Below are 15166 nucleotides of genomic sequence, written 5' to 3' on the forward strand. Positions count from 1 at the left end.
ACAACCTAAATAAAATAAAGGCCAGTTCATACCTCGGTAAAATTAATTATTACAGACCGACTTGTTTGTGTCTGTAAATAAATGCTTTCTTTTCTTCTTTCATATATCTCACGTTTTCAACTGTTTTTGGATTTTTTGCTGACTGCTGGCGAGTGGCGTAGAAGATAAATAATTTTGTATTCGTTGGCTAAAGGATAGAAAAAAAAAAAGAATTCTAAAAAAAAAGGTAATGCGAATTCTATTTTTTTTTTTTTTTTTTTTTACACTTGTAATATACCAAATTCTCATTAAATTTAATTTTCCATTAGAAAGGGTAGAAAGATTTGAAACTCTTGCATTAATCAAAGTGTCATGTTTGAAAACACATTAATTTTTTAGGATTTTTCTCAAGATTTTCTTACTTTAGATCTAACAATCTGTACACAGACAATTCTAATCATCAAAATATTTTAGTTCTAATCAACAAAAACAAAAACAAAAACAAATTCACAAAATTTAGAGTTTTTTTTCATACTCTACTTTTTCAAGCTCCAATAGAAATACCTCTTAAAAGATTTCTAAATCCATAGAAATTTTTCTAGTTCTTATCACTTTCTTTCAAAGACTTTCATCAAATACAATCTTTACATCAAACAGCATAAAACTTTAACTGATCCCACATGGAATACAAAAAGACATCGATTTCAAAAACAGGCATCACGGGACCGTGATATTGTAGTATGAAGCAGGTGAAAAGTGGAAAACAGCAGCAGACAGATCTTTAACCGCACTGACTTGGGAAGATCCTTTGTCTCTTTGCTTTTTGGCCTTTTTTTCACGTACTTTCCTAAAGGTTGTGACTTTTCATGAATTTTCTTTTCTTTTTGTTTTTTACTCTTTTTTTTTTTTTTTTTTCCATTAAACTGGTTAAACAGTGGGATCTATCTAATTCTGTATTATTATACCAATCTCACAGGCCAAAGTGCCATTTCACACCCCACCTGAGACTCTGGTTCGAGCGGGATGAGCCCCCGTTTGTCCGTTGGTTCCTTTTGAAATTCAAACCTTCATTGCTTCACTCATTTCATTGGCCACAAAACCCAGCACCCAAAGAGAAATCCACTGTTCTCTGGCTCTTTCTTTCATTCTGACTTCAGCAATTTCTTCTCTCTCTTCTGTTTTCTTTTTTTAATATTTTGCATGGTCATTAGCCACTATCTCCTATCCATCTTCATATTGATTGCACCACCACCTCTTTCTAAGCAAGCTTTGGTCTTTGAGCTTTTGGGAGCTCAGTTTGCCCGGGGATCACAAGGTTCTTGAACTCTTGTTCTGCTGAACCAAAGATCTTTCCACTAAATCTAATGGGTGCTTCGGGGAAATGGGTGAAGTCTCTCATAGGTCTCAAAAAGCCCGAGAAAGAAGACCATGTAAGCTCTTTCTTTCTTTTCTCTTTTACACTAATGTGTTTCTGGGATGCACAAAGGTTGAAACTTTCTCTTTCTAGGAGAAGGGAGGTGGTAAGAGCAAGAAATGGAAGCTATGGAGGAGTTCTTCTGGGGACTTGGGGTCTTCGTGGAAGGGTTTCAAAGGAAACCACAAAGCGGCTTCTGAGGGTTCTGATTCTCCTCCGGTGGCTAATGCTTTTATGGCTGCGGTGGCCACACTTGTTCGTGCGCCTCCTAAGGATTTTAGGGCTGTAAGGCAAGAATGGGCGGCCATACGGATCCAAACTGCTTTTCGTGGCTTCTTGGTAAATGGATCTATCTGCTTTTCGCCCCTTCGTTCTACCTTTGGTTTCTGAAAAAATGTAGGGAAGGAAAAGAATGTTGAAAATACAATGAGTTCGACTCTTTCAGTTCCAAAAATTTCCTTGGAGTTTTCTTTTTCTTTGTTTTTTGGTTGGATACCTGATATATCTGTACTTCTTTGATACATAAAAGTGGAAAATAGTTTACCTGAAGCGACGCACCATGAAGCTGAAATATAGTATCATATGTTCATGTTTTAAATTTAGGTTTTATTTTAGACTACTATGTAGTCTTCGGTTCAAAGGACAACAGATTTCAAGCTTTAATGGAAGGAAATTCGATGTATTTTTAGCTTTTATTACAAAGTTGTATTGTAAGATCAGTATAGTATATGATATGTGCTCCATAAAGTTATTCTATTAAGAGCCCAAAATGAACCCTAAACCCTAAACCTGAATTAGCAGCCAGCATTATTTCTTAAATCTGAACCGGACTGTGGTCTTGTCCAGTGTTCTTTGTTATGTTTACTTCAGCACCTTAAGTACCACTTTGACTAGTAATCGTTTGATTCGTTTGCCTATTGAGCTTGATGTAAAATTCTCAGCTGCATGTTTTAATCATTTGAAGTCCTTTTGTACGATGTCAAAGGGTCAGCAGTATGTTATTGCGATCTAAATCTTTTTGTACTTAGAAGATGGTTTTCTTTTGTGGACGTTCTATAAAAATTGCAGGCAAGAAGGGCTTTGAGGGCCTTGAAAGGAGTGGTGAGGCTTCAAGCTCTAGTTCGGGGTCGGCAGGTGAGGAAGCAAGCCGCAGTGACACTGAGGTGCATGCAGGCCCTGGTTCGGGTTCAGGCCCGAGTTAGGGCTCGTCATGTCCGAATGTCCATAGAGGGGCAAGCTGTGCAGGAAATGCTCAATGAGCACCGCAGCAAGGCTGATCTCCTGAAACAAGCTGAGGTACCGTACAATAAACTATCAAGTATCTGATCCATTTCCTGTTGGTTTTGTCTTTAAAGCGAAATCAATCCTTCTGCAAATTCATTTTACTGGTTACGAAAAATTAACTGATTTGTACCATATGTTCATAGAAAGGCATTCTTTAAAAGATTTCTCAATTTTGAACCTCATGAATTTCAGGAAGGATGGTGTGATAGCCAAGGAACATTGGAAGATGTTAAGGCAAAGTTACAAATGCGGCAAAGAGGTGCAATCAGGAGGGAGAGAGCAATTGCATACTCTCTTGCTCAAAAGGTATTAAAATGAACACTTAATGATTTAAAAAAAAAAAAAAAAAAAAAAATTCGCTCCATCTGAGCAAGTCAATTCGAGTCTTTTCAGGAATGGAGATCAAACCCCAATTCGAATTCCCATTCAAGTGGTTCTATGTGCTTTCTCAAAAATCATGAAATTGACAAGAACAGCTGGGGATGGAGCTGGTTAGAACGTTGGATGGCAGCCAAGCCATGGGAAACTAGATTGATGGAACAATCGCACCCTGAGCCCTCTGTGACAACTCCACCTCCAAAGAGTTGCGGAGATTCCCATGTGGTCACTCATTCGAAATCTTCGAAACCATGCTCTGTGAAAGTCAGAAAGAATAATGTCACCACCAGGATTTCAGGAAAACCTCCCCATATTGGGCAAGTTACTCGCTCATCTTCAAGCCCGAGTTCTGAATTTTGTTATGATGAGAGCTCTGCTTCTTCTTCAATCTTCACATCGACAACACCAATTTCTGGCAACACTGGATTGTCCTCAGAGAGAACTGAAGATAGCAGCAACAGTAAGCCAAATTACATGAACCTGACTGAGTCAACTAAGGCAAAGCAGAAAACAAGCAGTCATTCATCTGAGAGAGTTAAAAGGCAGTCCATGGATGAATTCCAATTTCTTGAAAGCTCAGCAGCTTTCCCTATTGTGGATTCCAAAAGCAGTGCTGGTTCTGAGCTTTCTTCAATTAACTTTTCCAAGCCACTTTACCTGCCAAGCCGATCAGATAAGCACTCATTGAGATTAAGTTGACATACCTCCATAAATAGAGGGATTTGTCTCTGTTGGTTCAAGAAGTTCAACAGCTTGTTGGTTCCTAGCAATTCTGTTTATTTGAGAATGTATATTCAAGTTAAAAGCCGTTCTGCTATAACTGTTTTGTATTGAAACACCCAACGAGCCCTTGAGGTTTGATTTCAAATGGTGCTTTGTTTGTAAAGTAGTTTGTTTATTACTTCTTTTTTATGCTATTAGTTACTAGGGTGAGATTGATTGATTTAGACGGCAATCTAGAGAAATGATCAATGTGTTAAGCAAATAGCTTTCAGTTTGTTGCTTTTGTTGATGGGGAATTTAGAAGGAAAAAGTTAAAAACACAATCGATAAAGCCGTTTACTTTCAGAATTTGGCTTCGGCTTCGGAAGATTGGTTGAGTGGTTGATTAGGAACTTAATTGAATGAGTACTTCTATTCATCTATCTCTCTCTTTTTTTTTCTTTTTTTTTTTTGAGTTAAACGTGTGTTTAGATAAACCTAAATGGTGTAAAATTATATCCAAATTATCCGTTTCGAATTTTTTTCTCTCCCCCATGCCCACGTTCTTTCTCTGCCAGCAACCTCTTCTTTCTTTGTTAGCTGTCTCTTCATGTTCGCCACCGTCTAGGACCGCCGACGAGAACCTAGCCACGACCGACCCACCGCCACGTTAGCTCGCATTCATGAATCTTCACCTCCACTCAACCTCTCACCTAGTACAGCTCGCATCCATGAATGTTTGCCTCCACATTCAACCTCGCAGATTTTTTACTCTATTTTTCTTCTTCTTCTTCCATTTCTTTTTATTTATTTTTTAATCTTTGAGCCATGTAGGACCCTTACTTCCAAGTTCCCCTCTGCCATGCAGTACCCTCATCCATTCATCATCCCCTTCGCCTCCACGTTCAACCTCATAAAAGAAAAAATCTATGTAACTTCTTACTATTCACATAACCTTCACACGCCACACTTTTTTTAATTTTTTTTCTTTTATCAAATATTTAATATACGAATAATGAATAGAAGAATTGAATTATTTTAAAAAGAATAAACTCAAAAAAATATTAAAAAAATTTAAAAATTAAAAAAAATGTGGGATGTGGTGGATTTCTTCAGCCCACCTCTTTTCATCAAAGAGGATTGCTGCCCACGAAGTTGGACGCTAGATGGATTGCGACAACATGTTGCGTGCCATCGCCAAAGAGCAATCACTTCAAGGTGGTGTTTTCTTACGAAACTACCTTTAAGCTGCGGCGCTTGACAATATTATGAGCACCGTATTTGGAAAAAGATACAATCTGACGTGCAATGGCGCTAAGGCTAGAGAGTTGCAAGAGATTGTCAGAGAAGGATTTGAGCTCTTAGGTGCTTTTAATTGGTCTGATTATCTCCCATGGCTCAACTACATTTACGACCCTTTCATATCAGCGAAAGCTGCTCAGTGATAAAGTTTGAATATTTGCAAATCTTGCAAAATTGAATTTTTATTCAAGGATAAACAACCATGCAACTCAACACACTTTACATTGTTTTGCCCAGTATATATATATATATATATATATATATATATATATATACACATCCTATACAAATTTATTTTAGGAAATTACAGCAAGAAAAGGTAAGATCTACAGAAATAAATTTTGTGATTTTGTAACTGTTACAAGCTTGATTTCTGGCTAATTCTTTGTCGCTTGATCTTTGGCTTGATGTGTGGAGTCATCTGTTATACGCCCCCGCAAGATGGAGCTGCTATCAGCAAGGTCAATCTTGTTTCGAAGTAGTTCCGTACGTTGCCTTGACAAAGATTTGGTGAGAAGATCAGCAAGTTGATCTTGGGAATTGACATGGTGAACTTGAAGTGTGCCTTTTTGAACCATATCTCGAACAAAGTGAAGATCAATCGGAATATGCTTCATTCGAGAGTGCTGGACAAGATTGAGACTTAGTTGTATGGCTCCCAAGTTGTCACAGAGCAGCGTTGGAGAGGAGGAAATATTGAACCCGAGTTCTGTGAATAATGCCCTAGGCCAAATAGTTTCAAAAGCCGCATTAGCAAGAGCTCTACATTCGGCCTCGGTGGATGATCACGCAATAGCCCTTTATTTTTTTGAACTCCAAGATATTGGATTTGATCTAATAAAATTGATGTATGCCGAAGTTGAAGATTGATCATCAAAATTGCCAGCCCAATCAGCATCAGTGTATGTGATTAGTTGTGAATTAGAGCTTTTCCGAATGTGAATGCCATGAAAGATGGTGTGTTTTAAGTAATGTAGAAGTCTCTTCACAGCAATCCAGTGAGTGGCAGTGGGTTTGTGCATAAATTGGGAGAGTTTATTAACTGCAAAAGATATATCTGGACGTGTAAGAGAGAGGTACTGAAGAGCACCTAGGACCCTTCTAAATTCGGTACTGTCAACTGAAGAAGTTCCATCAAGAAGCTTGAGTACAGTGGTCGTGGACAGTGGTGTAGATACATCATTGGCACCCAGCATATTGCTCTTTGTAAGAATGTCACGAATGTATTTATGTTGAGAAAGAAACAAGCCAGTGTGTGTAGGAAGAAACAAGCCAGTGTGTGTAGGAATAACCTCCATGCCCAAGAAAAAATGCAGCTGACCCATATCTTTTAATGAAAAACATGATGCAAGTTTCTCAATGACTAAGCCAACAAACTGATTATCACTGCCTGTTATCACCAAGTCATCCACATAAACCAACAAAAAACATGTAACAAAGTTGGATTTATAAATGAACAGGGATGAATCAGCCTTTGAGTTTTCAAACCCAATATCCATAATTGCTTGCTTAAGAGCCGAGAACAAGGCTTGTGGGGCCTGTTTAAGCCCATAAATCGCCTTCCGTAACTTGCAAACATGATTAGGCTGTGAAGAATCTTTGAACCCTGGAGGTTGAGACATGTATACATCTTCAGTCAACTGTCCATGCAAGAATGCATTGTTGACGTCAAGTTGTCTTAAAAACCACCCCTGCATCACAGCAATACTCAAGACAGTTCGTATTGTAGCCGGTTTCACAACCGGACTAAATGTTTCTTTGTAGTCCAACCCAGGCTGTTGGTTATACCCTTTTGCTACAAGTCGTGCCTTAAAACGATCCACAGACCCATCTGCCTTTCTCTTAACTCTAAACACCCATTTGGAACCCACGGGTTTACAGCTTGGAGGAGGAGGGACTAAATCCCACATACCATGCCGCATCAGAGCTGTGAGCTCTTCAGACATTGTAGTTCTCCATTTAGTATCAGAAATTGCTTGGCTCACACAACTTGGTTCAATGGTGGAGGGTAGAGGATGTTTGGTAACCGTGTGAAGCTGTTTGGGCTTGTAGATGTTATTCATGGAACGGGTAGTCATGGAGTGGGTCCGATTGGGTTCCTGAACTAATGGATTTTGAATCGGTGCAGGAGATGATTCGGAAGGAGGATTTGGGGCTTCAGAAGGAACCAGTGCAAAGGATGATTCGGTAGAATGATTTTGGGCTTGGGAAGGTAAGCTTGTGTTTTCTAGTGATGCAATAGAAGGTGCGGCAGACTGTGCAGAGTTGTGTGTGTGTGAGTTAGGGCATGAACGAAAAAGAAGATCAGGGGAAATACCTTGTGATGATGCGAAAATGGGAGTACACTCCGACAACACTGGAGGTGGTCGCGGCAGAGAGAGCATCGAGATGGGAGGAGCACACGGCGAAGACGTGCGACGGGTTGGGTCAGCATCGTTCGGCTGAAGAGGACTTCTGGTTTCGTCAAAAAGAACATGCTGAGAGAGGTAAGTTTTGTTTGTGGTGAGATCAAGACATCGGTAGGCATTTTGTGTTTGAGAGTATCCCACGAATAAACACGGAAGAGCTTTAGGTTGAAGTTTATGGGTGTTGTATGGCCGAGTAAGAGGAAAACAAAGACACCGAATTTTTTTTAATTTGAGATAGTTGGGAGATTGTTGAAATAACATTTCAAATGGTGATTTGTTATTTAACAAAGAGGTGGGCTGTCGATTGATTAGGTAAGCAGCCGTTTGGAATGCATGAGGCCAAAAGGATAGTGGTAGCGAAGCATCATGTAAGAGAGTTAGCCCCGTTTCTACTAAATGACGATGACGACGCTCGGAGACACCATTTTGTTGAGGGGTATGAGGAGCGGTAGTGTAGTGACTAATCCCATGTATTGAAAAAATTTTTTGAAGAGCCACAAATTCACCACCATTGTCGGAATAGAGACTTTTGATTTTTTTTTTAAAAACGGGTTTCAACAAGATGTTTAAATTGAGGAAAAATGCTACTTACACCAGATTTTGTTGTCATGGGATAAAACCACAAGTATTTGGTAAAGTGATCAACAAAAATCAAATAGTAGCGGGAACCATCAAGGCCTATTGTATGTGAGGGGCCCCAAACATCGGTGTAAATGAGATCAAGTGGTGAATGACTTTAGAGACTATTTGAACGAAAATGTTGTTGATGTGCTTTATTAATAGAACAAGAAGTACAAGGATGAGACACTTGGTCTTTTGTTATTGGAAGTGAAAAGGAATTAACAAGATATTGGACAATTTTTTGAGAGGGGTGTCCAAGCCTCTTGTGCCACTCATCAATCAATGTCCTTTCATGCACATTTGCAACCATTTGTGGAGAGGAGTCCACCAGTGAATTCGGAAGTGTGTAAACACCATTTTCACATGCACCTTTTGAGTAAGATCGCCCTCGCGATCTGATCCTTGACAAGAAAATGAGAAGGGTGAAATTCTAGAAAAACATTATTTTGGGTAGTGAAATGATGAACGGAAATTAAATTCTTGCGAATACTTGGAACACACAACGTATTATTTAATTTAAAGGTACGGGTGGGTGTGTGAAAAACCAAGGAACCAATATGTGAGACATGCAAACTTGAACCATCACCAATTATAACTTCATCAGTGCCATCATATTCTGAGTGGACGGACAAATTAGCAAGATCACCAGTAATGTTATGTGATGCGGCTGAGTCCAGTAGCCATTTTGTATCCTTGTTTTGAGAAGTGGATGTGCAATTTGCAGTTGGTTCAGCAAAAGACATGCGAGGGCACTGTTTAGCAATATGGCCCAGTTGGTCACAAAGCTTACATTTGGGTTGAAATCTACGTTGACCCGTGGGCCTTCCATTTGAAGTTTGTGACTTGCGACTGTCTCGGGGGCCATTATAATTGTTGTGGGCCGAAGAGCATGAGGGGCCTTGTTGCCCCTTCTGTTGAGAGAAGCCCTTGTTATTGCCTTTGCCATTTGAGGAAGATGAACCAGAGCGACGATGCGTGTAGTTCGCAGTGGCAACAAGCTGCTGCGCAGTGAGTTCCAGACGACGCAGATACCCCTCATGACCCACAAGAAGATCGTGGAGTTCCTCAAAGGTCAATGATTTTTCACGGGCTCGAATCGGTGCGGCAATCTCACGGTAGTCCGAACCCAGACCGTTGAGGATATAAAGTGTGAGATCATCATCAGAGATTGGATGATCAATGAGTGCAATTTCATCAGCAAGACATTTGACAGTTTGCAGGTAATCTTGATTGGATTTGTCTCATTTCTTGATCAAAGTGATTTCTTCTTTGAGTTGCAAAGCACGGGTACGGGATTTGCTGGCATACATGGTATGGAGTTTTTGCCATGCATCCCGAGAGGTCTTCGCAGCGAAGATAAATGGAGTGATGGTGGTTGCAGTTGAGGCCAAAATGGCACTGAGAATAAGCTTGTCCTGCCGTATCCAGTGAATGGTTTGAGGGGTGGGTGTGGAAGTGCCAAGGGGATTGGGACAAGGGTTGTCACCAGTGACATAATCTAGGAGATTATACCCAATTAGAAGGGCCTCAAATTGGGCACGCCATTGGGAAAAGGTGGAAGGGGTGAGATTGTCGTTGATTTGAGAGGAGATGTTTAGGGCAATCAATGGAAGTTCAGTTGAGGATGAAGGATTGTGGGTGGGCGGTGTGTTGAATTGGGGATCGAATTCTCGTGAGAGAGGGACTCTCCTGATACCATGATAAAGTTTGAATATTTGCAAATCTTGCAAAACTGAATTTTTTTTCAAGGATAAACAACTATGCAACTCAACACACTTTACATTGTTTCGCCCAGTATATATATATATATATATATATACATCCTATACAAATTTATTTTAGGAAATTACAGTAAGAAAAGGTAAGATCTACATAAATAAATTTTGTGATTTTGTGATTGGTACAAGCTTGATTTCTGGCTAATTCTTTGTCGCTTGATCTTTGGCTTGATGTGTGGAGTCATCTGTTATACTCAGCGCTTGTTTCCCGCATCAGAAAGCTTGTGAAGAAACTAAATAGATGAGCACCGACATGTTGACTCGAGCAAGCTCTCTGATAACTCAGAATCCGTTCATGTTCTACTCTCTTTGGAAAGAGATGAGAAACTTGAAGAAGAAGACATGATTGCAGTCTTATGGGTTTGTAATGGAGTTTTTTTATCTTCTTGTGAATTTCACCTTATTTCTGAAGGGAGGTTATGGTAGTCTCGAGATTCAGGGAGGGAGAGGCTTGAGAGAGGAAGAAGTTTATTTCTATGCAACTTGATTCAGGGAGGGAGAGGCGAGAGAGGAAGTATCGGGGAGGGAGAGAGGAGGAAGAAGGTGGATCGGTTTGTCACGTAGGTTTCGTGTGGCGTGTGATCAGTAGAGCAGAATATGATAGATTTTTCCTAATTGAATAAAGATCGAGAGACCGAAGAAATACAACATTTCCACATAAGTAAGCAAGTCTTTTTGATCAGGTAGCATGGATTCAAAATTAGGGTTACCTTGACATCAGTTAGAATACGACGAGCATTACAGTGTGGAATTGTCCAAAGAAAGACATGGCCACAAAATGCCGGTCGACAACCTGACCTTTCCATTAATACCGTCTTTGTTTAGCAGAAGTCACAGTAAAAAAGTAGGAAGCTTATGTAGATGGTATGGCTGCATAATAAATCTTTTGGTAATACGAGGTTACAATCGTATGAACAAAGACAATCTAAACTTTCTTATTGGGTGCATCACTCTAAGCTTTACCCCATGCTTGAAGTTTACTAAGCAATGTCTGAACAAATTTCACGTTCGCTCTATGACTCTAAGCTTTACCCCATGCTTGAAGTTGAGAATGATGCCATACTCAAGATCCAGTGGTTCTTCCATGTTGGGTGAATGTCGGAAAAGGTATTTCCGGTACAAATGAATCAAAGAGAGCTTTATTTCCTGAAGGGAGAATTTCTGGCCGATGCATGATCGTGGCCCGAGCCCAAAGGGTATGAAAGAATAGGGATGCCTTCGTTTCTCTTCTTCACAGTTTGGGTCAAACCTCTCTGGTGTGAACTTCTCTGGCTCTGAGAAGTTCTTCGGATCTTTTGCTAGAACTCCGAGTGCTAACCAGACCCATGTCCCCTGCTTATCAGAATATGAATTTCATTAAATTAAGCACATGTACAAAGTTCCAGTCTACACACACAGTACGCAGACATACATAAAGGCCATGTATGACATTCAAGCATATATAAATTATACCTTCGGGAGAAGATAACCTCCTATCTCTACTTCCTTTGATGTTTCTCTTGCAACTAGCGGGGAAACGGTGTAATACCTCATTGCCTCCTTAATGATCTGCACTTAGAAAATCAAGAGAACTATAAGAGTCAATCGTTGGGTAGGTTTCACCTGGGAGGTGTGGGAGAGGGAAAGTTGACCTAATTGACTAATCTTGTTCACTGCAGGTGAGATATATTGAGAAAAACTGTGACATGGATACAACACAAGCAATATGCCAATATTACTCTTTGGTTAGCATATACGACTTCAAACTTGACTGCCAAAAAAGAGTTTTAAGAACCTTGCCTGTTCAAGGTAAGGGAATTTGTTTTGGAGATCGTGACTAGTTGGCATCTGATCAGGTGGACTAAATCTGTCAATCTCTGCAAGCATCTTCTTCTCGACTTCTGGATGTCCGGCAACTAAGTAGACAACTGAAGACAATGTGAAGGCTGTGGTGGCTGATCCAGCAAGCAAGTGCTCATAAGTAACTGCACTAATGTAGTCTGTGGTGAAGACATTCTTTGAAACCGGCTGTGACTCCCTCGCATTCAATATGAGTGACAATAAGTCCTTTGAGTTTATATCCCTCTCTTTCATTCGCTTTGCCACAATCTCATTCAGCCGGCCGCTCAGTTTCTGATTAGTGCGCTCAACTTTCCAGTCCATAGTGCCGGGTAGTCTCTTCAGGATCTGCCTAAATGGTTCCTGAAGTATGGGGATAAGTAGACCCAGTATGATTGAAAATGAGCCAGACAAGTCCATTTTAAGTTGTGTTGTGGAGTAGATGTGTTGATTAATAAAGTCGGAGACTTCCTTATCATCACTCCTGTTTTCCACAATGTCAACTGAATCACTGATTGTCTGCGGTTTACAGAGGCAAAAGTCAACACCGAAGGCTGCTTGTCCAATGACATCGGTGGCCAACTTGAGGGAAAGGTTTGAGAAGGTGATATCTTCTTCTTTAAACGAGTGAAGATTTTGAGTTGCAGATACAATAAATGCTTGCATTTTGGGTATTAGGCTGGCAAGGTGTGATGGCTGATAGACTGATAATATTGTGTTTCGCATGGTTGACCATCTTGCATCCCTGCAAATTCAAGTTCCAACAGTATCTTAAATGACATTTTTGGTGTGCTGCCTCCGAACTTCTCTGTAGTTTATACAAACAAGAGTATTCAATAACAAGAGTATTCAAGTTACGAATTCAGAAAACCAGAGACAGCTCTAGACTCTAGTGCTCCCTACCCCATTGCATGGGTAAGTTTTACTTTAGCCTAATAAGCTCACTGAGGACATTACCGATACAAGATTCACCACTTTACAGAAGCTGTGAAATTCTGAATTAAGAGTTATTCACCTTATGGAATAATGTCAAAGATGTTGTGTGAGATTTACAGTCATAGCATACTTTTATTTTGCTGCGTGCACTGTCAACTTTATTAAGTACTGCAAGAAGTACCTGGTGAAGAAGAGTCCTTTCTGATGAAGAGGGGAGGCCGAGATGGGAGAAGGTATGCTTCTGTTTGGAATGTCCTTGAATTTCTTTATTCCTACCTCCCTACAAAGCTCCGGATCTGCAACAATTATCAGTGGCTGTCTACCCATGTGAAACCTGCTCTAAACATAAAATTTATTATAAAGGTAGAAAAATCAGAATGTGATGGAAAACATAGTCTTTCTATATAAAACAACCTTTCGAGAAATGCTATGCATCATCTCCTATTCACTTTAACACCCCACGTCTATAGTTTTTTTCTTTTTCTTTTTCTTTATAGGTTGTGTGAGTGTTTTTCATGGGATGTGGAGTGTAAAGTAGTGAATAATAGCCGATGAGAAAAATTTTTATTTCAAAAATAGCATTCCACCTAAATGTAGCAAATAGCAATGGAAATGGAAAGGAGTAACTCCCTCCATTTCACTTAAAATTGATAATATTTAGTGTAAATATAAAATATTTTGGTTCTTTTACGTATTAACATAACACTAATGCTAAACTTACGGGAAGAGCACACGGGTCATAAACAGTAATGCTGTTTATGAACAGAGTTACTGTTCATGACCCTTGTGCTTTATCGTATGAACAGTGCTACCAAAATATCATATATTTTATCTTAATACAATCCATTTCAAAGGATCCTTGTCCATAAAGGTCATATGCTCTGAAAGTATCTTTTTTTTTTCGCCATTTATATGGATAATAGTTGGAAAGGAAAGTTTTCCTGTGAAAAAAGAAAAAAAAAGGGAAGAAATAAATATTGGATAGTTTAAGCATCAAATATATAATTTTCCTGCTTTTTTCCCCCATACTTTGTGTTTTCTCGCCCATGATCTTTGCAGAAAAAACTTTTATTTTTGGCCTGGGAATTTACTATACATCAATTATTATTCACTTTCACACTCCACACTCATAATTTTTGAGAAAAGATATTTACAACAGTAAATTATGCAACTGCCACGTAATCGTTTTAAAAAAAATAAATAAAATATGAGACCCATATAAAAAAATTAATTTTTTAATAGTGAATTTTATTCTTTTTTAAAATGATTATACGATATTTACGTCCTTTATAATTATATGTAAAATTACTCTTAACTTTTTCATAAGATGTGAGAATACTTTTTATACAATATAAGATATTTTTCATAAGGTGTAAAGTGTGAGGTGATAAATAATTGTTGTTGGGAAGAATTTTTCTTTAATCTAAAGTAAGAACTTTGTAAAATATCTAGGAAAATGCTAGGCATCAAATATTTATACTGAATTGAAAATATAATAAATAATTTAATTTTTTTAAAATTTTAAAATAATAATAATATTAAAAAATTTTATTTTATTAATATATTATTTAATTTTAAACTTTTATCTAAAGCATCCAAATTTATCTTACTATGAGTCTTTTGGTCTGAAGCAAAAACTCTATAAATTACCTAGGAAAATGCTAAGCATCAAATATCTATACTGACCTGAAAATAGGACCATATCGTTTTGCAAGGACTGAGAAGACATCAGGGCCATACTTAGCCAGCAAGGGGAGGTGCCCTACAAAAGGCACGGCCGGTGGGCCAGGTACCCTTCTCACACCCCAGTAAGGTCCATAAAAGTACCCAAATACTACTGCCACAGCCAACACTGTGAAGATGGTGGATACCATAGGAGCACTTGTACTGCAGAACCATCCCAAACCCACAAATCTTTGAAGGTATTCATCCAAAAAAACCATTTCTTGAGAGAGAAAAGCCAGGTTCTTGGCTGTTGCAGGAAGCTCTTAGCTGAGTTATATAAAGAGGGGTCCGGGTTGAGAGGCGAGCCGGGAAGGTAAGTGGGGGGAGGATTGGGTGTCTCCATCGGCCTCTTGGATGCGTAGAACTTGGTCTTTTGTCTGAATACCAATGATTGTATTGGGGAAACATATGGCTCATCCTCTAGTGTTTCAGTCGTGGACTCTAGAATGGTGCTCATACAATGAACCTCAAAAGATTTGTAATCATTACAAACTTAAAAATATTTTTAATTTGTATTAGATATGTGATGCCAACTTTGCTAAGTGTCCCAAAAAAAAAAAAAACTTAGATAAGGAGAAAAAAAAAAAAAAAAAAAAAAAAAAAGAAGAAGTAATTCTGGAAATAGTTTGTAAGTCGACTCTTTTTTTCATAAAAGTAATTTATTTTATGTAATTTTTTAAATTTATCTATTTTTTTTAAAATACACGAGATTTGTCTATTCTAGAACTATAAATATCATTTAAAAAATATATATATAATTTGATTAAAAAATACTTAAAACTAAACCAAAAATGACAAGAAAAAAAATATTGTATACATGC

General features: G+C 38.6%; 2 protein-coding genes across 4 annotated transcripts; one reads left to right on the plus strand and one right to left on the minus strand.

Annotated features, from left to right (window-relative positions):
* The first annotated feature begins 942 nt into the window (after positions 1-942).
* Positions 943-4002, plus strand: LOC121243327 (protein IQ-DOMAIN 1-like). Of its 2 annotated transcripts, none has more exons than XM_041141435.1 (5): positions 943-1409; positions 1487-1732; positions 2462-2689; positions 2870-2983; positions 3062-4002. In XM_041141435.1, the coding sequence occupies exons 1-5, from the start codon at positions 1344-1346 to the stop codon at positions 3752-3754; spliced, it is 1347 nt and encodes a 448-aa protein (XP_040997369.1). In that variant the 5' UTR covers positions 943-1343; the 3' UTR covers positions 3755-4002. The 2 variants fall into 2 exon arrangements, with proteins under 2 accessions (XP_040997369.1, XP_040997370.1); XM_041141436.1 differs by having other exon boundaries at positions 3071-4002.
* Positions 4003-10617: 6615 nt separating this feature from the next.
* On the minus strand, positions 10618-14891 carry LOC121243329 (cytochrome P450 711A1-like). Of its 2 annotated transcripts, none has more exons than XM_041141437.1 (5): positions 14307-14891; positions 12802-12954; positions 11646-12429; positions 11319-11414; positions 10618-11198 (listed from the first exon to the last, which is right to left on the minus strand). In XM_041141437.1, the coding sequence occupies exons 1-5, from the start codon at positions 14561-14563 to the stop codon at positions 10869-10871; spliced, it is 1620 nt and encodes a 539-aa protein (XP_040997371.1). In that variant the 5' UTR covers positions 14564-14891; the 3' UTR covers positions 10618-10868. The 2 variants fall into 2 exon arrangements, with proteins under 2 accessions (XP_040997371.1, XP_040997372.1); XM_041141438.1 differs by having other exon boundaries at positions 12802-12959; positions 14307-14444.
* Between the last annotated feature and the right edge of the window lie 275 nt (positions 14892-15166).

This window comes from Juglans microcarpa x Juglans regia, chromosome 8D, assembly GCF_004785595.1.
Source record: "Juglans microcarpa x Juglans regia isolate MS1-56 chromosome 8D, Jm3101_v1.0, whole genome shotgun sequence".
Lineage (NCBI taxonomy): Eukaryota > Viridiplantae > Streptophyta > Magnoliopsida > Fagales > Juglandaceae > Juglans > Juglans microcarpa x Juglans regia.